Here is a 22,568-nt window from a genome sequence, read left to right on the forward strand (position 1 = left end):
TCATCATCCAAAAAAGTGCTTTGAAGAAAGCTCCAAACCTCACCAAAAAGCCAATTCTAATGCACAAGTTCTGTTTGTGGAAAAAGTGAGATAAAGGACTACACCCATGTGTATGTCTGTCAATTCCCTTAAAATTCCCTTTGCTTGTGGTCATAACCAGCCCATAAAACAGACAGGAAAGAGTTCTAAGCACCTTTGGGTTACACAGGAAAGCCTAACAATACACATGAAACTGCAACAAAGAAAAACTGTGTCATTGAAGGAGAAGTGCAACTTTTTAAAAGTTAAACTAAGTAGTTTGACACCCAAATTAGTGATACAAAAACGTCAAAAACACAGTAAATCAGCTTCTCTTTGGAGTGTTTTGGTTGGTCAGTGAAGCATTAGGTCACTTTACTGGTAATATAAAGAAAGGAGAATATATTGCCCATTTTACCAAACACACGACAAAAATTTGATTCTATGATTTTACAATAAATCAGGATGTAAAAAAAAAAATGTTTTGCCACTGATACACTGAATAAAATAAAGTAGTAAATAATCCCTTCATATTTGAATAGCCAATCCTGGAGGGGGAGTTTGCCTTACCTGCCCTGCATAGCTGTAGTTGAATCCCAGTTCCCGTGAAATTGTCCAATTTGCATGTTCTTCAATCACTGTCATATCTGGGAACTTTACAGGGTTGCTAAACCAATCAAATTCCAGCTCTAAGCATGGAGTTTCCTAGGTCAAGGGAATTCAAATTACTTTTTCTGCTGAATGATAGCAACCAGAATAAAGCATATTTTGAAAATGCACTCTTAAGGGGGAAGCTGGCATGCAAATACCTTATTTGGATTTGATCCAGTAACACCAATAGGATTCAACAAATCCTCCAGCCCATGAGGTACTGCCCAAAGATTCAAAGCCATTTTCCCAGATACCAGAGTGTCTGTGTAATCGAACATGTTTATATTTCCCCAAGCCAATGGACAGTGCTCCTTAAAGAGATTAAAATATGATTTTTTTTCAGTATCATCTATGGATTACTGCAGAGCAAGTCAGGAGAAATAACATTTTCACCCCAGATCAAGTTGTCACATTCCCAGATTAGCAGAAAGCAAGTTGTGGAGGAATGGCTGTTATAGCAGTCCTTTAACAAAATAGTACTAAAAGAATTGTAAAACAACATGCACATATCTTCCTCACACCAAACTAAGTCAGGATGATGAAAAATGTTTTTCTGACAAGGAGATTTTTTACCAAGTCCTGTAGTGACAGAACAAAGGGCAGCAGCTTCAAACTTGAGGCCAATATTTTTAGATTGGACAAAAGAAATATGGTTTTCTATGAAAAGGGTAGCCAGACACTGGCTCAGGTGCCCAGAGAAGCTGTGGCTGCCCCATACTTGGAAGTGTTCAAGGCCAGGCTGGATGGGGCTTGGAGCAACCTGGACTAGTGGAATGGGGGTGGAATTGGATGATCTTTAGGGATCCCTTCTAACCCAAATCATTCTGTAAGGTTCACAGACCTGCTTGTGGACAAACACCCTATATATTACCTGTGACATACACTCAAACCCACAAGGTAATGATGTTGCTGGCTAAAAATTAAACGTTGCATGTAGATAATTAAAAATCACTATTTGACATCTAGCATTAAATGCTAAAGGAGTACAAAATTTCTTTACTTGAAAATTCAACTCTAAAAGGTACAAATATTGTCCTTTAAAATTAAATAAGTTAGGAACATGGGTTTTGAAAATTAATTTTAAAAGCACTTCCACCTCAAAACACTAACATTGGTCTTCATGTCTGGCAATGCAGTATAGGTATGAGTTACAGTGCTGAACTGATAAGCTTTTTTCTGTGTAAATTTCCAAACACACACACACAAAAAAAAAAAAAAAAAGAAAAAAACTCAGAAAAAAAACCACCTATATTTCAATCAGATTCAAATCAAACATTGCACTAAGACTCAGTGCCAGGCCAGCATTTACCAGCTATCCTCCCAAGCTGGGGCTCACTAGCACAACAAAGGCACGAGGTGCTTTACCTCCTTGGCCCCCTTGCGGCCTTTGACAGAGCAGATGGAGAGGCAGAGCCGAGCAGCACGGGGGAGGTCAGGAATGTACATGTCATACAGCAGCCACTCGTTCCACCTGCAGGTCCAAAAGGCACAATTAAACCAGGCTAAAGGAGGCATCATTTACTCCACCAAAAGGCATTTGTTATATTCCTAAACTGTATTTGCATACAGAGCACGCTTTCTTACTGAAAAAGGGTCCCCACATGTGCATTTGACCACATTCACTGCTTTTGGGAATGGAAACTTCCCCAACAGCCTTCTAGACCCAACACTGTTTAAAAGGCCATGTTAGGTTCAATTCCTGGAACCTAAAGATAACGGATTTGCATATATGCTACACTAAAGGAGTACAAAATTTCTTTACTTGAAATTCAACGCTAAAAGGTACAAATATTGTCCTTTAAGGACAAGGTTTAGCTTGTCAAACAGTTTTCCCTTCAGGGGAAAAAGGCAACTGGAAAAAAGAGCTTTCAAAACCAAACTAAACTTCAACTGTTGGAACATAAAAAGATATCTGCAAGATGGGGATAGAACATGGAAATCCAAAGCAAAATTCCCAAGTCAAATATTTTTCTATTTACTATAGCAATAACAGCACAGATTGATTCTACAGGAATAGTTTGATTTTGTTTTCAAGAACTTCTTTAAGCAGAATTCATCTCTCAGTTGGTAGAACTGTGCTTTTGAAGAGGAACTTCTGATCCAGTTTCTTCCCCTAAGCAGATTGTCATACAGAATTTTCTCAGTTGAAAGAGAAAGCAGCTTCCAAGGACAGCATTAATTTTTCAATGTATCTGTAGGACTGAAAGCAATTTTACAAAGAAATAACTGTGAAAGCCCTTCTCTAAGAATAAAGAAATTGGCAGATGAAGTTTAATTCACTTTTCTTATGTGTTGATTTCATACAATACAGATCTATGTGACCATATCCATAATTTCAAGGCATAATCTTCACCACCTTTCCAAGATTTTATCTCTAAAATAGTTGAAATTATCAGTACAAGTACCGCAGTATTCAGGGCAACTCAGGATGAGAGCCTATTTTTCACCAACTATGTATATTATTAGTCCTTTAATTATAAAACCTAATCATATTCATAAAAAATGTACAGATAAAAATAAGAGTTTCAAAAATTATTATTAAAGACATGAAGTCAGAAAATGCAAGCAAAGAATTACTTCTGCACATATACTTTGCAACTAATCTTAGCAGGTGCTGAAATTTCACACCTCTTCATTAGTTACAGTTATGAGAACAGGTGGCTAAAAGATGACCCTAATGTTTCTATATGCTCATAAAAAACTTCTTTTTGCACTTGTAAGTTCAGGTGATTAATTTTTTCCAGGTAATATTGATGGTTTGTCATACACCCTGAAAATATATTCTATACTATGCTATTATGCAAGACAAAATGTTTGTGCTTGAATTAAATTAATACTATATATATATATATATATATCTAAATGGTTATGTATTATATTTTTACAAAACTTAAGGTAAAAGATTCCCAGTAAGGAGCTCTACCTGAGTAATGGTTAAGTGGAGCCTTTACTCCTTCAGTGCTATAATTAATCATGCCCTGAAAGTCAGGTTCTCTACAGTCACTCAGGTATTCATCTTACCTGGGATTAGAACAAGGTACCCTCTGAGTATTCACATTGTCACACAAAGGTTCCCCTCCATGGTAGATGCCTGTCCTAACATAGATCTGGAAACAACATCCATATTAGTCTCTGAAATGTTATTGTAAACAAATGTTTTCATTGCAGTCAACACATACATGATTACAACACATTGTCCTTTCGTTTTCAGTAACAAAACAAAACCAAAACTGAAAACCAAACAGCTCCACCACTCCCCAAATTAATTCATGCTTTGTTGGGTCTACAGCACAGTTTATAAGCATATCCTTCTAGAAAAAGTGTTTTGGTCTTTCTCTTCATTAATTGCAAAACTAGTTCTTAGAAAATACAGTAACAAACTTGAAATCAACACTAAAAAAACACTCCTGGAATTTACTCTCCATTCTTGTGCCAAGGTGTCGTGAAAGGAATTCCAAGGAAAGAGAGTCAGGGTTGTAGATGTCTTCAATGGAATTGAACACTACACCTGCTTTTTGTCCCCTATTACCCCACACCTTTATTTCCATAAACAAAGACAGCATGCCCTCATCAAAAGCACTCTCTGGTACTGTAATACATTTTTAACCATAATTACTTAGAGGACAGATTTCTTTTTCTATCCATTACAATCTCTGCTGGAGTGCTACGCAAACTGAGTCCTGCTCCTACCAGGCAGAATATTAGCTAATTACCACAACTCACACTTTTTAAGCAGTATAGAAAAGTTTCTAGATGCTAAAACATGGGTGTGTTCTTTAGAATTCAATACTTCAATTTAAGTAAAAGAGCAGTATCATTTTCTAACGTGCTAAATAACAATTCTTTTCCAATGTCAAAACGAAACACTCAGGAGGGAAACCACAAAGCCACAAGCGATGCCATACCTTGTCTATGTCCCTAATGTTCACATTTACATAGGTAGCACAGAGGATCCTTATCCTGAGAGCGCTGTTGATGGTCCAGAGGGATTTGGTGGTGGCCTCCCCGTTCATGTAGGGCGTGGCAGTGGAGATGCGCCGCGAGTAGGAGGGCATGGTGAAGGTGTCCAGGGGCAGCTGCGTGTACAGGCTCTCCTTGGCCATCAGCATCAGGTTGGGCATGCGGCCAAGCATGATGCAGCTCCTTATGTACTGCAAGGGAACAACCAAAGTGTGCCACCACGTTTTCTGAAAAATCCTCTTTGCCCAGGATTTTCTCCTGGGAAGCTGAGAAGCCTCAGAGAGGAATGGAAACAGTAATTATCTGATGGCTGCTCCTGTGTTTGCTGCTTTGGAATGTGGCTTGGGCATTGTTTACCAATAGGTGAATGTTTGATTGGTTCCATGTGAATTGTTTTAACTTAATGACCAATCACAGCCAGCTGTGTCAGACTCTGTGTCAGTCACGAGTTTTTATTATCGTTCTTGCTAAGCCTTCTGGTGTATCTTTTCTCTTTCTTTGGTATAGTTTTAGTATAGCATCATATCATATATCATAAATCATAATAAATCAGCCTTCTGAGAACATGGAGTCAAATTCTCATCTCTCACCTCATCCTGGTAAGACAAACAAACACCACAAAAGTGCTGTGTGTTTGCAAAGCCTACACTCTTGGTAATGGAAACCTACAAAGATACTTGGGGAGACAGGAAAGTGAAAGAGCTTATTGTGTCCTGCATGCACACCCTGCAAGTGACAGCAGGTACAGCATCCAGCACTTGGGTAGGGTCACACAGCCACACCTCATGGCTCTGAGATGTGAACATCTACAACAATGGAAGGCTGAACTGGAGAGAGAGATGGGGGCTGAAAGAAACCCCAACCAGGTTTCTTGTAGAGCTCCTCAGCCCCAGAACAGCGCAGCACAGAGCAGATGGATGTGAGCTGCTCCTGGAAGCAATTGAGCTGTTCTGGAACAGCAGGGGCTGTACCAGCCTGCAGTGCAGCACAGGTGCCTGACAGTGCCAGTCCCAGGCAGGGAGCACAAGGAAAGCAGCAGCCACGCTCATTTTTGGCTCAGGTGTGCTCATTACCTTAGGCTCAGCACTGATCCTGACACACTTCACCTGTCCATTCAGGTCTGAGTGCTGAGAGCATTTAGTCTGGCAACACCACCACAAAACACAGTGTGTTAGGACAGGTCCAGCCTGGAGGTAATGAGCAGGCTCTGCTGGGGCACAGCAAAGGCAGAGCAGATGCTTCTGAAGAAACCACGCTAGATCAAATAGGTCTGGTGTTTGATCTTCAGATGACTCTGCAAAATTATTCATGTATGCCTGCACTTGCTCCCCAGCTCCCAGAGTACAGAGATGCTTTTCCCATTATTCAGGATACCCCACCCCTCCTTCTCTCCTCCACTGCTCTGAAGATCAGATTGTCAACCTTTTTAGCTGAAGGAATGGGAGCAGCTTAATACAACAATACATTCCTCCAAGAGGAAGCAGCAGCAGCAGCTGCTCAGATGCTCCTCTGCCCCATGTTCAGATGCTCCTCTGCCCCATGTTCTCTCACACTCCCAGCACCAACAAACCCAGACAGTGAAGGACAGACAGACATAAGGAAGACTCAGCAATGATTTCTGTAGTGCTGGACATTTACATTTTTTATCTTATCAAAGTAATGATAAAGCTGTGACAGGAAAACAGTTTGCTCTTTTACCACCCCTTTAGGACAGGATTTAAAGTAGTAATGGTTGTTTCATAATTTACAATCTGATCAAATTTCCTGTTTTATTACATCAGCACCATTCAAATATAGCTCATCTCTTGCCATTAAAAATCTAGGATATTTCTGAAAGTACCTACCTTTGATTTAGCACTAACATTAGAAGAAAACATTCAAAGAAGAAAAATTATATGAGTGATACAAATTCTAATTAAAACTACCTTTTCTCCCCCCTCTCCCTTCTGAAACACATGGATTAGCCAATTTGTGCACACACTGTCACTTCCTATGTTTTGGATTAATTTAATGAAAAAGCCAGACCCAATACTGATGATTTTTCTCCCCACAAATTTGGATTATTTTGGTGTAGTTCAAAAGAAATCCTTTATGTTACTCACCTTATACTGGCTCAGTGGACATTTTTCTAGCAAGTATTCATCACAGCCACAGACTTTTAAAATATATTTGCCCTGGTACTCCAAGACACAAAGTTTCAGTTGTTCAGATGACAGCAACATACTTCGAGTTTTCTTCCTAATTGCTTCAGCAATAACTTGCTCAGGCACACAGTCATGATTGATTTTTAAGGTGTATTTCTGCTTATCATTGTTTGGTGAGACTATCACCCAAATCACCACTATAATTTGCCCTGGAATAAATGTAAAATAATGTCAGGCCTATAATTTTCAATGCAGTTTCCAAAGAAAAAGCACAAACCCAAAATAACCCCCAAACCAAACAACTCCCATGCCTCCCCCACACAAAGATTTGCTTTTAGTATTAAAAGAAGATGTAAACAAAATTCATTGCCCAAACTTAGAGAGGGTTTATAATTTCTGCAAGGAACTAGATGCATTAAGTTTATTTTTGACTCTAGTGGAAATTCAAACTTTTAGCCAGCCCTGAGGTTAAGAATATTTTTATTAACTACTGACTATTTGGCCTTCAAGACAAATACAGTAACCATTTCATATTTGAGGACTGCAAAATAACTCAGTGATTCAGCATCATTTAATTCCAGATATCTGAATGCCATAGAAAACTGCAAAGACAACAAGCTGTTCCCACCCACTAAAAAAAAAAGTCACCTCTATTTACCGAGTTATATTTCAAGATTCAGTTAGAATAGCACAATTTTAAATATCCCTTTGAATGCAGAGTCCATCAAGAAGATTATTCTGAACAACTTAAGGTGTAAGATATTGTTGGAGTGTCCTAAATACAGCACATAAACCAGTGATCAAGTCAACAGCTGTACTCTTTGATTTCAAACACTGAAAATGTATTATGATTCTGCTGTAAACATTGCCCTTACCTTTGTCTAGTTTGTTGTATATGTGTTTGGGGAGTTCAGCTGAGGACTCCACATTTGGAGGGTACACATAGAGTGCTCTGCTGTGAGGGGCGTTGGCATCGCGCAGGTCCACGGCTTCTTTACACACGTTCAGAATGTTTCTTCTGAAGTCTTGTACTTCTGGATCCTTGACCATGTCAAACTCACAGACAGGCATGCCAATAGCAAAACCTACAGCAATGGAGCAGCATGAGGATATCACTGTAACTGACAAGCAGAGCTAAAAATTTCTTCAGTCACAAAAAAAGCCAACATAAAGCAGAACACAGCCTAAAATATGTGCCAGCTTCTACATGCATAGATAATTGTTTTATATCATTCAAGAACTACACAGTTCTAAAGTTCAGTGCACTTAGCAGACACAGAAAAGGTTAGAAAACAGGTGTACATTCCTTGAAGATCCTGGAAGCCTTAAATCACTGCTCTCACAGCCAACATTCCTCCTGGAGGAAAAGGACCAGGACTCAACTTCCTTTGAAGTCAGCACAGAGTTTCCTAAGGGGACCAGAGGAGCTGTGAAATTTGATTTTTTCTCAAACCCTGGCAGGATTATTGGTAGCTATTAGGACCATAATCAACTTTGCTTACAATGGAATGACAGTTATTAATTTTTTTTTTTAATGACCTACATTATTCAAGAACTGCAATGAGCACTCCAAGAGACACTGAACTTAAGCTCTTTGACACAGATACATATAATAACAGTGCATTTCATTCAGGTCCTTCAGATGTAATTCCATTTACTTTAAAGGGATTACTTGGATAAATCATCACTTATGCATGAGTGTTCAAATGGAAACTTTCAATTGCTGTGTTGCATGGTTACCTAACCACTGCTCTCCTCAAGTCCTGAACACGTTGAGCTTTACAAAACAGAAGCAATTTACTTATTATGCATTCGTCACAATTAAATCATTTAACAATTAGCAGTACCTCAGAACAAGTATTTCCAGTTGACAAGTCTCTGCCACTGCAGTACACATTTGTTAGCAATGAAACAGGAGTGGGTATGTTTGTGCTGCCTCAATTTAACTCTTAACCAAGATGTTGGAACAAATGCCAGATTCCCTGTGCTTTCACAATGGACCATGGAAAATCATAAGCTATTTTAGAGATGATTCAAAACACCAATTTGTCTTGCCTTTGCATCTCCAACCTCAGGTGGTTTTTTCCCTCCTCTCCCTATGGCCTTTTGTCAGAAGGGGGAAGAAGAAAGGGGAAAACACCTAATTTCTGAAATTTGACTTTGTAAGCAAGATAGAGCAGTATTAAAATCTGTGTCCACAAATCTAGAATGTTAAATCTAGAATGTACAATTCTGTAAACTCCAAACTAAATTATAACTGACTTCCCAAATAACAGGACAGGCTGTTATAATATGAATATTTGCTCTGTAATAATATGAAATTCTGCAAATAAAAGACAAGCAAAAAGATACCCTCTAACCCACAGGCAACTACAAATATGCTTCACAAAGCCAAGGTGAATGAAACAGATCAGAAAACAGGAGTTTACCTCACTGATTATAAATATTGGCTTTACTATGATCAGCATCTTGGGACATTTGATGCAACAACTGGCACTTATGAAACGTGACAGGTACAACCCATTTCGGTTTTTATATTTTGAAGAGGATAATCAGTTAAACAATGTTTTTAAAAAAAGATAATCTCACCTATTTCTCTATTAAGAATCTTTTCTTCTCTGTTACCTACTGGTTCAATAACTTTCAGGAAAGGCTGAAACAGTCGCAGGTCACAAAGTCTCCGTGTTTCATCAAAAAACTCTTCTCTCTCCGCTTCCTGTGTAACACTTACAAAAATGTAAGAAGATTCATCTTGAAGGAGCTGATAGAGAGGGTACTTCCTTGCTTCTTTAAAGAGTTCATGTTTAATAGTCAGTAAGGTGGCCTCACGGAGGCATTCTAGAGTCACTATCATTCCATTTGGGAGGAGACACTCCACCAGGATCCTGGGGGGCATCAAGTGGATGCCCCATAGTTCACCAGATGACGGCCGGGGAGGCATTTTTAAGTCTTGGGGTGACTTTGTACTTCAAGCTCTTAGAGCAGTGATTCGTACGTGTAAACCTGAGTGAAAAATCAGAAATCCAAATGTCAACACTTAAAATACAAACATCACTGAGAATTTCAGATAAAATGGTTCAAACGCCGCTTAATAATTACAGATGAATATTCAGGGCTGTATTTTACATTCACAAGAAAGACTTAATGAAAACAAGCCTAAGAACTTGTATTTGAATCTAAAGATCTACTCAAACAAAACAGTTTGTAGAATCACACTAGTTTGGAAAAATGCCTATATATATATATATATATATGTCTTAAGAATAGAGGATTTTTTAAATCTGAAATTGAAATTCATTAATAGAACATTTCAAGAGCGAAGGAATGAAAATACCTAATACTCAAATTATTACAGAAATTTTTAACCAAATCTCAAGCCAAGCTCTCTTCAGTTTTAATTTGGAAAGTGAAGCGCTTATTATAATTTGGATGATACAAACCATCAGGTCTTTTAAGTTTAGCTAAACCAAGGCTTCCATGTTTAAAAATGTTTTTTTCTCATCTCAAACCTCTAAATATTCAAAGAACACTTACATTATAGTTATAAATATTTACTAAAAGCTCTAAACTTGATTTTAAGAATCCATGAACACACAAGACTTGGCCATAGCCATTTCAGATCAGTATAAGCTACTTATACCAACAACAAACCCTTTTTCCCATTAATGAGACAGAAGAATTGAGCCCCACTAACGTTTTGTAGTTGGGCTTGTTTTATTTAGTGCCAATGCCCCGTTCCAGTTCCCTCTGGCAGCTGCATGAATGTCCCTGCCAAGCCAAAGGAAAGGAGAGGAACACGTGTGTGACCCTCTATCTGTGCTGCTCTGGCCATCTTAGAGCAGAGGAAATGAGTATGAGAAAGAGACAAAATGAGAATGGGACAGACCATGAGAAAACCAGGGTCTGGACAGAGCAGAGATGTTTTATAGCCCAGTGGGTGAGGGGAGATGCCAAAAAGAGAGCAGAACTACCCAGCAGGCACACAGTGACACTTCACCAATAAACACTCCTAATCCCTACCTATTTTTAATTTGCTTAACCAGAGGCAATATTTGTGTATTTGCAAAAGAAATCCAGTTTGTTCAGCATGTTTTCATGTACAAATTGTTGGCATCCTGTGGCAAGACTGAAGAACACTTCATGTTACAAAATATTTGGTCTTCTTTACTGGAATTCTGATACTTTCACACAGTATTCTAGATTTTTCTGTAATGAAATAAAGTTGCTTATCTACGTATTCACTGCTCTTAATTTTGGATAGATCCATCACAGAACCATAGAATGTTAAGGGTTGGAAGGGACCCAAAGAGCATCTCATTCCAACTCCCCTGCCATGGGCAGGGACATTTCCACTATCCCAGGGTGCTCCAAGCCCTGTCCAACCTGACCTTGGACACTTCAGGGATGGGGCAGCCACAGCTTCTCTGGGCACTCTGTGCCAAGGCCCCACCACCCTCATGGTCAAGACTAACATTTACCTAGCCTGAATTTACCCTCATTCAGTTTGTACCCATCACTCCTTGCTTATCACCACAGTCACAAACCCTCTTAGGACTGCCCCTGTATCTCAGTTTTCTTAACAACAGAAAGGAAGGGAAACCCACAAGCCAACAGCTTCACATGTCTTCTGTTGGATCAGCTTCCTGAAAGCTCTCACTGTGGAAAAGCAATGATTGCAGTGCTTGCCCTTTGCTCAGCAAATTTTTAAAATATGTGTTTATATAAAAATATGTTAATTAAATTATGTACCTATAAAATTAATGTATAACATTTTTATATATAAGTAAAGAAAAAGTGATCCTCCCTGTTGCATTAACATTTCTTTTCTAAAAGGTTTTCTTCCAAGTACATCCAGTACCTGCTTTTGCCACACGTCAGCTCTTACAAAGAAACATCAGAATGAAAATGATGTTTTCCCAAATCCACTGCTTCCTAAGCAACTCTGAGAAGCAATAGGGCTGTCTTTTTTAATCCCTCCTTTGTAGATGCAGTTTGGGCTTTTAAAAATATCCACAGAAGTATTGAAGTGCCACTGCAGATTTAGAAAAATGCTTTTCCAGTACCACCCCATGCATATTTAGAAACGCTTTGCAACTGACTTCTTTTTAAGAAAGAGCTTAAAGAAGCTGCTTTATTTCCCCCATCATTGTGACAGCCTCAGCGAGCGGATGCTGAAATGGAAAGCTCCCAGCACACACAATGTATTTACAGAGACAGAATTGGGAAGCTTACCAATTACAAAACACTACCAGTGAACCCAAATAACACCATTCAGAGTAACTCAGAGGGTTCCAAACCACTGATAGCTATCCTCAGCTCCCACATAAAATGAAATACACAAGTTAAATGGCATCTTTTTGATCAGGCAAAGCATGAACAAGGTTCCCTCTCCATATCACTGAATCACATGCCTATTTACATTTCTTAACTGCAAACACAGGCAGAAGCACATCACTGTTATGGCACAAACCAGCACAAAGCCCCCAAACAAACAAGAATATGCAGTCATATGAGCTTTCCTCTCCACACACACACAATGATAGTACAGATGGACGCAACCAAATTAAATATTCACAACACAGACTCAGCTGGTACCAGCAGCCTTTTAATTTCAGTTCCACCATCCTGCTGAGGCTCTTCTGAACCATGAGAGCCCATTTTCGCCCTGCCCAAGGCATGTGTTCTCACCCCTCACCCTGCTGGCACAGGGGCTCCCTGAGCCAACTGGTTACAGGTCAGATGGATGGCAGAGAACCACTCACTTTCCCTTTCTTGTGCTGCCTTCTGTTGCTTTAGCCCCCTCCTGTGATCCCCATGGAGTCAGCCTAATGCAGGTCTGCCCTGGGGGGCTGCCTGTCTGCAGCAGGGCTGGGCAGGAGCAGCTGCAAGGACGGTGCCTCATTCCACTGCAAGTTTTCCTCCCTCCCTACCAGAAACAAAGAAACAGAGGCAGGAGCGGGGGACACACATACATCAAAAATGTAAATCCTTTTAGCCAAGCATCTCTTCAAAATAAACATCAGCCTTGGCTTCCTTAAAGAATTCAAACCTTAAATGACAACTTGGTACCTTTTCTTTAAAAACTTGCAAATGGTCCAAATGTGACATCCCAAAATCTACAATTTTTAGAGCAACTGCACCAAGACAGCAGCTTTTGTTTCAAGCTGGGATCCAGGCATGTGCTGGAGTGGTGCATGCAGGCACTGTGTGCACATTCATTCCACTTGCACATGTAAGCACGCCTCCAGGGTTTGGATTTGGAAAGCAAGAATGTAAACAGAAACAGTTTTCAAGTATAGCTGGCAGCTTGTGTTTCTGTGTACACTTTAAAATCTGGAAGGCTGCCTGGAATAAATAGAATCAATTATGTTCTTCGACAGTAAAAGGACTGTAATTTTAAGGGAATTCTAGAGAGATGATATTTAAATCAAACTTCAAGTGAACACTTCATCACATCTGCAATCCCTGACCTTCCTAAAGCACCTCAAACATTTTTCTCCTGCCAAAAGCTTTGGGACATCTGGACCAGCACAAAACAATCTCTAGTTTTGAGATTCCATTCAAAAAGAATAAACATACATGAGGGAAGACAGCAGGAAGATAAACATGCCTTCCATAATACTTGCTTCCAGATACACTTAGCATATGAATGCTAATTTATATAACCTACTTTCTTATAGGATAGAAATTAGCTATAATCTGATATAGATGGTATAGTTCCTTATTAAGAATATGATATTCCAAGTTTGAAAATTCAGTTTCAGTAAACTATGATAGTTTTATCTCCTCACAGACACACTCTGCTTGTCAGGAGGGCAATCTAGGGGAAAAATATTATTGTTCACTTTAGCAGACAGAGCCTGTCTCCCATCAGCATAAGTACCTACAGTTACTTTTGAGGCTCTGCAAGAAGTTCTTCCCTCTCTAAAGTCCCAACAGCAAGAAATGTGACAAGCATACAAGGGAGCAAGGAGTGCACTGTGCAGTAATATTGTACTGAAGCATAAAGTATGGGATGCTCCTGCAAAGAGGTGCACACACCCCAGGGACTGAGCACTGGACAACCTGCACTGCTGTACGCATCAGGCAGTGTTTCAAAACCCATTCCAAAGGACAGACTGAGCACTCGATACAATTTTATCAGCCCACGGTTGAAATTGAATGAGTCATTCAGCAAACTGTTACACTTTAATTGAAGTCCATTAGTTTCTCCAGTCACAAGACAAATCCCATTACACTGTTTGTACAGACAGGATGTAGCAATGTTTTATATTTTGTGGCATCTTTGGTATCAGAGAGCTGCTCATTAGGATCTGTGTCTGGATTTGATTTCTTTTCCAGGCAGAAGTTTCCTTTAGAGTACTAGCATTGCCTTCTATTCATTTAACAGTCCTACAATTTATGATCCTGATTTACTGTGCCCTCATCTGTAGGTTAAATGATTTTCCTGATTCTCTGTCACACTGACAGAAGTATCAATTACAGGTATGACCCCAAATAAGCTTTTAGAAAGTACTGTGGAATCCCCAAAACAGAAGCTGTGAGTTTGTACAAATAAAAGAGTTCCTGGAGCAAGAACAACACTTTTCAGAATGCAAGGGACATTTCAACCTTTCTAAATGCTAAAATGTTTTATTCTCACCATCAGACAGATCAGGCACTCTAAACTATGAAGAGAACTGGACAGAGTTGTCTGTCTAATTTTGCTGCTGTCCAAACCTGCTGTGTGGTGACAGTAAGACAGCCCCAGACTAAGTATTTTCAGTACTGTCCTTTTGTTCTTGTTTTTTTGCCAAGCTGGCACTCTTCCAGAATCCAGGAAGACGAGTACAAAGATGTCTGAAACTGTCCTCCATGAAAACATTATTATACCCAGATTTAACTGGAAAAACCACTGCTTAGCTGAGAACAGAAAGCAGCAGGCTGTGGCACTGCAGGCGTGCCTGATTCATACGTACTGCTGTCGTCCTTGCTTCCCAGAAAACGTGCAGATACCCGGAACTCCTTATCTGATCACAAACAGCAGCCAGGGGAAGCAAACAGGAGGATTTAACACTGTCAAAAACATCTCAGCATTCTGTTTCCTTCTAAAAAAGACAATTATTTCCAAACACTACTGATTTTATTTGTAGCTACCCATTTCTTCCACCCTTCAAAATCAGTGCTGGGTATATTTGCCTTATTCTAGACTGAGCTAAAGACCCCTAAAATTACTGGCAACATCTGTAGAATAATAGTACTGCTGAAATACTGGATCTTTTTTTCCTGTGAATGCAAAAGCTCACTAGAAATTAATGAAAAGCAATTTCACTTTAGTTAGATATGAGAAGAATGGGTGGCTATGTTTCAGAGCTGTTCTCTTTAAAGTTATCTTACATCCAGATTTTATTTCAGAATACAATATTCTCCTAGTGACTCTCAGATACTATGAATAAAATTAACGGTGAGGTCATTCTGAAAAAAAGAAGAACTCACTACAACAAAGTATTTCCCAAGAGGAACTATGTGTGCTATGTTGCTGCAGGATCAAACAGCTGAAACAACTCCAAGATGATCAGTTAAAAAAGATTTACTATTGCTGGAGTATTTTCTTCCTCTCCAAGTGAACCAAAAGGACCTTTGTGAATTCTTATTCTGAAATCCCCTTGCTCGCCCTCCCCCATCCATGCAGGCACAGTGTTTATAGCTTCCCTCACTGTCTGGGAGCCATGAAAACAGGATCACGAGAAAGAAGCATTTTCAAGTTGCTGGTGACCTCCAGAACTCCCTCTAGGACTGTGCCTTCTCCCTAGGGATCCCATGACATACCAAAGGCAGAATATCTGTCCTAGAACATTTTCTTCCAGCTAAAGGCAGAACTTTTTCTCTTTGTTAAACAAAGAAAAGCCTGGAATTAAATTTTCCTTTTTAGTCCGAAATCATTCAGTAATTCCATCCCTAGCTCCACCTCAAAAGACAGGATTTTGTTATTTATAGAGGACTAGTAGTCATAAAGCACAACAAAGAATTAGAAAAGCAATATATCATCTATTTACACTTCAAGTATCTGCTTACTCATTATTTCAGCAATTAGCTTGGCTTGCTGTGTAGAAGGATGAGAATTACCTTTCCACCTGGCTCTGTGCTGCTCCTCCACTTTAGGCTGTGAGCTCTGAAGGTCAGTGAGCAGCACCCAAATTCTTTCAAGCTGTTTAAATCAAAAGCTTTAAAGTTTGCCAACAAAATCAGAGCAACATGCCATTTTATACCCATAGAAATAAGGTTTTCCTTTCATTACATATTTTTGTTTAATACTCCATTTCATATGACTGAAAAACATCGTTTTATGTGAACATCAGGAAGAACACAAAGCCAAAGCACACCACAAAAGCTTACTCTGCTCCTTGCTGCAAATATTAATGGTTCCAATGTCAGCTTTCATGTGCAGTTCTGCTTTTGGAAATTAATGCCAGACGATGTAAACAAAAGCTTAATGAAACCAGGTTTGAAAAGTAACAAATGCTGGTTATACAACTAAAAAAAAATTCCACCTTAAATAATGCTGTTTACTTTTCTTTCCATGTTTCTTCCCATCCTCCCACCTTCCTGGGATATTTGGAATGCAGACAGTAAACAGGATCTTTAAAAACAGGAAGTGCTGGCACACAGACAAGGAACCAGAGCAGAGTTAATCCAGGTGTTCTGCGCTCCAGCCTAGTCTGAACCCCCACCCAACATAAGCAGCTGTTTAGCAGACCTGTAACTCACACCCAGGGCCCTTCCCAGTGTTGTCCTCCCCAGATTTGTCACCTTGGCTTTTAGAAGTCACTGCTGCAGCACGATGAACCTCCAGTTGCACTGAGGAAGAGGAAAGATTTCCTCTCCCTGCTGTCCCTACCCAGAAAGGCAGGGAAAGCACTGCAATAAAACCCCGGAGGTACTGCAGACCTCACACAGTTACACTTACCTCTCTAACACAAGCAACAGTGTCAGGAGTGTTCAATTATTAATCTACATTCATCTTTACACAGAACAGTCACCCTGTGAGCCCTTTCTTTACTAAGAAGCAGCTGAAAAAGACATCAGACTCAGACTGACAGTAGCTTGTTTACTTCCCATGTAACATTTCTTAGGATGCAGTCTGGCAGCAGCTTTAAATTGAGATAAAGTGTTTCTGCTGTACTAAGTTACTCCAGACCCTGAATCTATAAAACCAGAAAAGCTTTTGCAGTGGCAGTAGATAGCACCATTCTTGCATCTCCACAAATTTTTAATAGTAAGCCTAGAACACTGAACTGGAAACAGAAGTTTCGGTTCTGTAATCCAAATATAAATTAGCTCTCCATTTATGCTATCTTTACAGACTTCTGCAGCCAAATAGTACTTAACAGGAGCATGGGTTTAGTCTGCATGGACTTACTGAATTCAGTTAGCAGCAATCATTATCTTTTATTTACTGGCAAACAGAGGATAGCATGCAACTTCATTTTTGTTAGAGGATTTGTAAGGAAGCACATGCCTCAGCAAAAGCCATGGAAGTAGGTTGTTTTATTTTTCTCTTTGTTTAAACTCCTCAACTGAAAAACTAAAACAATGCTTTCTCCACTGAGCTACTCCTTAGCTCCCTTTTCAAAACCATTTGTTGAGTGAAGGAAGTTTGTAGCAGAGTTAACACAAAGGCACAGCCACTGTAATGAAAAAACTCAATTCTGCAGCTAGACACTTGTCCTATAAACAGCTGAAACTCACACAGTTCTTAGCAGGTTATCCTATAAAAGACACATGGAATAAGACAGCAGCAAACAAATCCAGTTCTGTGCAAACCCTGCCCTGTGGAAGCTGGTGTCTACTTCCATGAACTACAATCACACAGGAAAATACCACACTTTCCAAGGGTCAGTCACAAATGAAGTCCTACTCCCTATCACTTGTTTGTGATACAGCCAATGGTGATTAACTAAATATTTATTTGGCAGTAGATGATAACCCTGCTGAGAAGTAAACAGCAACAGTTTTCCATAAAATATTTTCAATGGACCAAGATTGTCCTGCCTACCCCCCACACCAAGAGGGGATAATAATCATCTGCAGAGAATCTGGCAACACTAATTTCTCCCATCAGGCTTCATCTCCCTCAAGGTCACAGATCACATTGGTGTATTGCACCTAAGCACATAGGAAAACTGGGCCTTCTGTGTGGAACAACACTGCAAGACTAAATTCCCAATTTTGTAAACTTACCTGACTGCTTCATGTAAGTTACAAAGAAAACAAAGCTCCTCTGAAACCTCAAGGAGTGTTTATTCTCATTGTAGCTGTTTACTCTGGTTGAGCATCACTTTTCTCTGCATTTACAGGTTGGATACCACAACTGTGATGCTCAAGACATCAATACATTTGCATTTGTGTTCAACAAGTGCAAACAAACATGATCCACTGTGACTGTGTCTCACTAGGCCCGGCATGCTCGAGCCTGAAGCACAAAACCAGCTCTGGTAAACTGGGACATGGTTCTTTACCATCCTTAACCAAATGGTTATCACTCCTGTTCATGACTGTTAGAAGCATCTCTTATGATTTGATGTTAAAATTCCCTGCACAAGTCAGGTTGCAAATGAGGTCAAATGCCTGTTCAACAATATCAACATTATTCTGCCACATGAAGTGTGTAAGGGAAAGAGGAGAGAGAGAGTGCAAGCAGGAGAGACAGAGTCACCACCATGGATCCTGTGGTGTCCCCTTGGTCCTCCAGTGCCCCAGGCTTCTTCACAGTGGTGGCAGAATCCCATGTGGTTCACTCCCAGTCAGTTTTAAACCATCCCTCACTAGCATGAAAAGCTTGAGTGGTTTTTGGCTCCTCATTAGCATGAGAGGTGAGAGTGGCTGTGGTCTCACCATTGCACATGGTCAGGTGTAATTCTGGTGGTCGTTTAGGGTCTGTTCTGCTGGTCATGCAAGGCACACATCCCCCAAAATCAAGTGTCCTCTTTGAGACCCCACTGCTAGGCTTGTGCAGTTACACACTTGTTCTATACACACCCCAACAGAGCATTGCTGTGAAAAGCACTGCCCTTGGTCAGAACTGAAATTCTTCATTTTTGTGGCTCATGCACAGGCAGCTCTGGTGTTTCTGCAACAACTTTCACCACTGAGCAAGTGTTTAAGGCAGATGCTGGAAATGTTATTACCCCTTTCCTTAGAGCATCTGCTTTGCAAACCAAGTTGTGCAACACAAGCATAGTAAGCATGAGGCTACTGAGACATAAAGCTGTGTGCTGTGCATCCCTTTTTCCTCTACTTCAAGCTGGAACCCAAATTGTTTCTCTAACAAGGTCAGCACACCAGCAATTTGTGGTTGATGCATCAGAAAGAAATGGCTACTGTTTGTCTAAATAGATAATGTTTGCAGTGAACATGAACTTCCAAAGAAGTGACACAAGCTCATTGGTATTTAAGCAGTGACTATCAGCCGCTCTCTGCAGAAGTTTAAGGATTTCCCAGCTTCCCAGTTTAGAAAGTCACTTTCATATCCAGATTAAATGGTTTGAGACTAAGGCACATGCAGCCTACTACTACAATCAGAGCTCTGTAAGAAGGATATATTAAACTGAAAGGCCTTCATTTTAAAAAAGCCAAAAAGATTTGGTAGTAATCAGTCACTGCTATTGAGAGAGTTTTACATATTTACATACAAAAGGAAGCATTTTTTAAATACATGGATGGTTCTTTGGAAACATTTAATTAATGTTTTCGTAGGTGTGTATATTCCAAAAGACTGAAATCAGTTTTCAGCTGGTGAAGTTTAACAGTAGAATAGAACAGAAGACTACAAAAGCTCAAGTGTTTTGGATTTAGTTTCCACCCATTAAAAAACAGCAATTAGGGAAGTGTATCTATCTTACAAAGCATCTTTTTTGTTGTTTAAATAAATGCCTGCTCACATACCAGGACAACAAGAGACTGGAATCTATAATCATGGTTACACTTCTCATATCACCCTGCAGCTGTTTGTGATACTGCACTATCTGCTGAGGTACAATGAAAAGCCTGGAAAAGAGGTGATGAAAGAAGACCTGAAGAGCTGGATTACAAAGCACTTTGACAACACATTTAAGAAGAGTTTCCATAGTCAGGAATAGGTTTTGCTATCCTTTTCTTCATGTATAAACTCTGCCATTTTATTGCTTGTTGGCTTCTGTTTTCACCTTTATCTCTTGGTGGCAGTTTTTGCCATCGCTCCCAAACTGTCAAAACATTCCAAGCTGGAGCTATCTGAGATCAAGGCAGTGCTGCTGAGCAGTGATAACAGCATCAGTGCTTTATCCTCCATTTCAGAGCTAGCTGAAGAGGAAGGCAAGTTATTAGAATTTTAGATGTTCAACCTTGGTTGAACACGAGCAAGAGTTAATCTCTACCTTCTCAAATAAAATGTTAAAATCAATTTAAGCCCTTTCTTTTAACTAGCAATCTCTTACCCCAAACTTCATGTAACTATATACGTTTATCCTCTCCAATTACAGCATTTCAATTTCATTTATTACCATCTTACACTAAAATACAAATGCAATTTATCACAAATCAATATTTGTAAATAACCTGCTAGACTAGCAGTGGAATTCACAGGCACATCCTCAATTGTACATCACAATCAAGACTATTCCAGATGTCTGTTTGTTGCTTAAAAATAGCTCTTAAACACCAGAGGCTTTCTTGGGACAATTGCTCTTCTACAGTACTTAACACCTTAAAATTGAAGATTTCAGAGGAGACAGCATGAAACTGCATGAAGATAAAACACAATATATTTATCACTTCCCTCCCACCAGTGGAGACTGCCTTGATAAACTGGTAAGTAGAACTGGTTGTTCAACATCCACAAAGGCAGAAGAGCAATTTTCAGTGTTATTAGTATCACTTCCACTTTTACTACTAGTCACAGCATTTCCTGATTATTCTGTAAAGAGCTGGGAATATAAATAAAAAAATGAAGACTAAGTGTTATGTTTTAGAGTCTAAGCAGTTTAATGACACCACAGGCATATTTTGGAGTATTTGGAATGCTAGTTTTGACTTCCCTTTTCCCAGAGGAAGTTAGGTCTATCTAGAAACTTCTTATGTTAGCACTATTAACTTCCATCTTTCAAACTGTGCCTGTAGTCAAGAGCCAAGTTAAGTGTTTTCCAGATTTAATGGAAAGTATCTTAATGGCACAAGCACTGAAGCTGGATCATAACATTCCTCATCACAGAAAGTATATTTATTGAGTTTTGTCAGAACTGAAACTGAATAGTTTGAGAAAGAAACAATTCCTCTCCACTCTGCCTGCCTGGTAAAGAAGCCTTTACCCCTCTGCTCATTCTCCCTCTTTTGCACTTGCATTTTCAAGCATTCTGTATTTAGTTTGCCAATTTCTTTGCAGAGATCAATCTCCTCACTTTTCCAGCAAGTCAGATGTGAAAGTCCCAAGGTAAATGGAAATTTTGTTCTATTAGATTCAGATCACAGAACAGGCATGTATTTCTACTTATGGCTGATTAGTCTCAAACGAAATGCTGAATCTTGAATATTTTCCTTTCAGTAATGTTCAAAGTTTCTTGCATTTTGAGGATCTGCAAGATTTTTTTTTCTTTGTTGATTGGTGATAGCCAAGAGAAGGAACAAGGTTGCAACAAGGAGTAATTTCTTTATTCAACAATTTAGTGTCCTCTACAAGGATCCACAGCTAAAGAGCTGACAGATAAGGACACTTCTCCAAAACAACAATTGTAATTTCAGCAGAAAAGCCATGTTTTTGAAAGGAGTGGGACCTAATTTAACAGCAAGAGTTAAAAATCAGGAACAGTCTTGAAACATATTGGGCAAGAGTCATTCATCACCATTAACTGCTAGATTAAGTATTGGCAAAAGACTGACTAACGAGTATGAGAAAAAAGAAAAGAAGTGAAGTCTTAATGACAGATAGGATTTTTGACATGTTGTACAATCTAGGAGGCAACCATCCAGCTTTCTCTCTCTTCTCTTGGACAGAAAATAACCCAAGGGATGTTTCTCTGTATTTCTTTCCCTTAGAAAAGGGTCAGAATGTACAGATTTACCACAATAAATGTGACTCAGCTGACTCAAAATTTCAGGGAACTTACAGTCAGCCTTAGTCAATTCAATAAATCTCCTGTGTTCAACAAATATGCTTTGTGGTTCACAACCCTCAAAAGCTACATTTGCAAATGTTTCTTTAATCAGAAAGTGTAGGCAAAACTGCCAAGGTTTTTCTGCATAAAAATCCATGAAGGTAAGTTAATTATAGCAAATGTGTTAACAAGTAGACAAAACTCCCAAGCAACAAACCCCAGTCTCTTTGGGATTTATCTAACCCTCCACTGGTGAGCAACAGGACATGAAACCAGAGATCACTGAACCTAAAGCTGTGTGTTTGACCCAGCTGTTTGTTCTTAAACTCGACTGAAGCAGCCACTTCTACTGCTGCAAGTCGAGCAAAAGCTTCACCAGAGCTCCATCATTTTTCCTGTTCAACTTGACAAAGGTAAGCTGCCCTCTTAGAACTTCAATTTTACATTTCTGGAGCTCAGGTATGTGAGCAGTGTTTTCCAGAGACAGACTATAGCCATTCCCAGGGAGTTTCCTTAGCAGACACAACTGACCAAGTGCTTTTATCCCCTGCTTTGCTGGCTTTAAGAACACTGGAAATAGAGAACAGGTGATGATGTCCACTGTCCCTCACATTCTTTCTTTGAAATACACAGGCCTCTTAGCCTGCCTTGCACAAAATCTGTGTCCAGAATTAACTACAAAAATACT

At 39.5% G+C, this 22,568-nt stretch overlaps 1 protein-coding gene across 8 annotated transcripts in view; it reads right to left on the minus strand.

Annotated features, from left to right (window-relative positions):
- PIK3CA (phosphatidylinositol-4,5-bisphosphate 3-kinase catalytic subunit alpha) overlaps window positions 1-22,568 on the minus strand; it is a 42,357-nt gene that overhangs the window by 16,022 nt on the left and 3,767 nt on the right. For 2 of the 8 annotated variants that reach the window (XM_071438024.1, XM_071438027.1), the window contains exons 2-9: window positions 9,363-9,776; window positions 7,649-7,858; window positions 6,732-6,982; window positions 4,575-4,820; window positions 3,691-3,776; window positions 2,035-2,140; window positions 828-980; window positions 589-723 (exon numbers count right to left, since the gene is read on the minus strand). In XM_071438024.1, coding sequence (XP_071294125.1) covers window positions 589-723; window positions 828-980; window positions 2,035-2,140; window positions 3,691-3,776; window positions 4,575-4,820; window positions 6,732-6,982; window positions 7,649-7,858; window positions 9,363-9,714 — 1,539 coding nt within the window. In that variant the 5' untranslated portion in view covers window positions 9,715-9,776. Of the gene's footprint in view, window positions 1-588; window positions 724-827; window positions 981-2,034; window positions 2,141-3,690; window positions 3,777-4,574; window positions 4,821-6,731; window positions 6,983-7,648; window positions 7,859-9,362; window positions 9,777-15,878; window positions 15,967-16,148; window positions 16,666-16,719; window positions 16,862-18,471; window positions 18,559-22,568 lie in introns of those variants that run through there. The other 6 variants (XM_071438022.1, XM_071438025.1, XM_071438028.1 and 3 more) reach the window with 6 other exon arrangements.

Source organism: Agelaius tricolor, unplaced genomic scaffold, assembly GCF_023055355.1.
Source record: "Agelaius tricolor isolate 1412-34295 unplaced genomic scaffold, bAgeTri1.0.p SCAF_12, whole genome shotgun sequence".
Taxonomy (NCBI): domain Eukaryota; kingdom Metazoa; phylum Chordata; class Aves; order Passeriformes; family Icteridae; genus Agelaius; species Agelaius tricolor.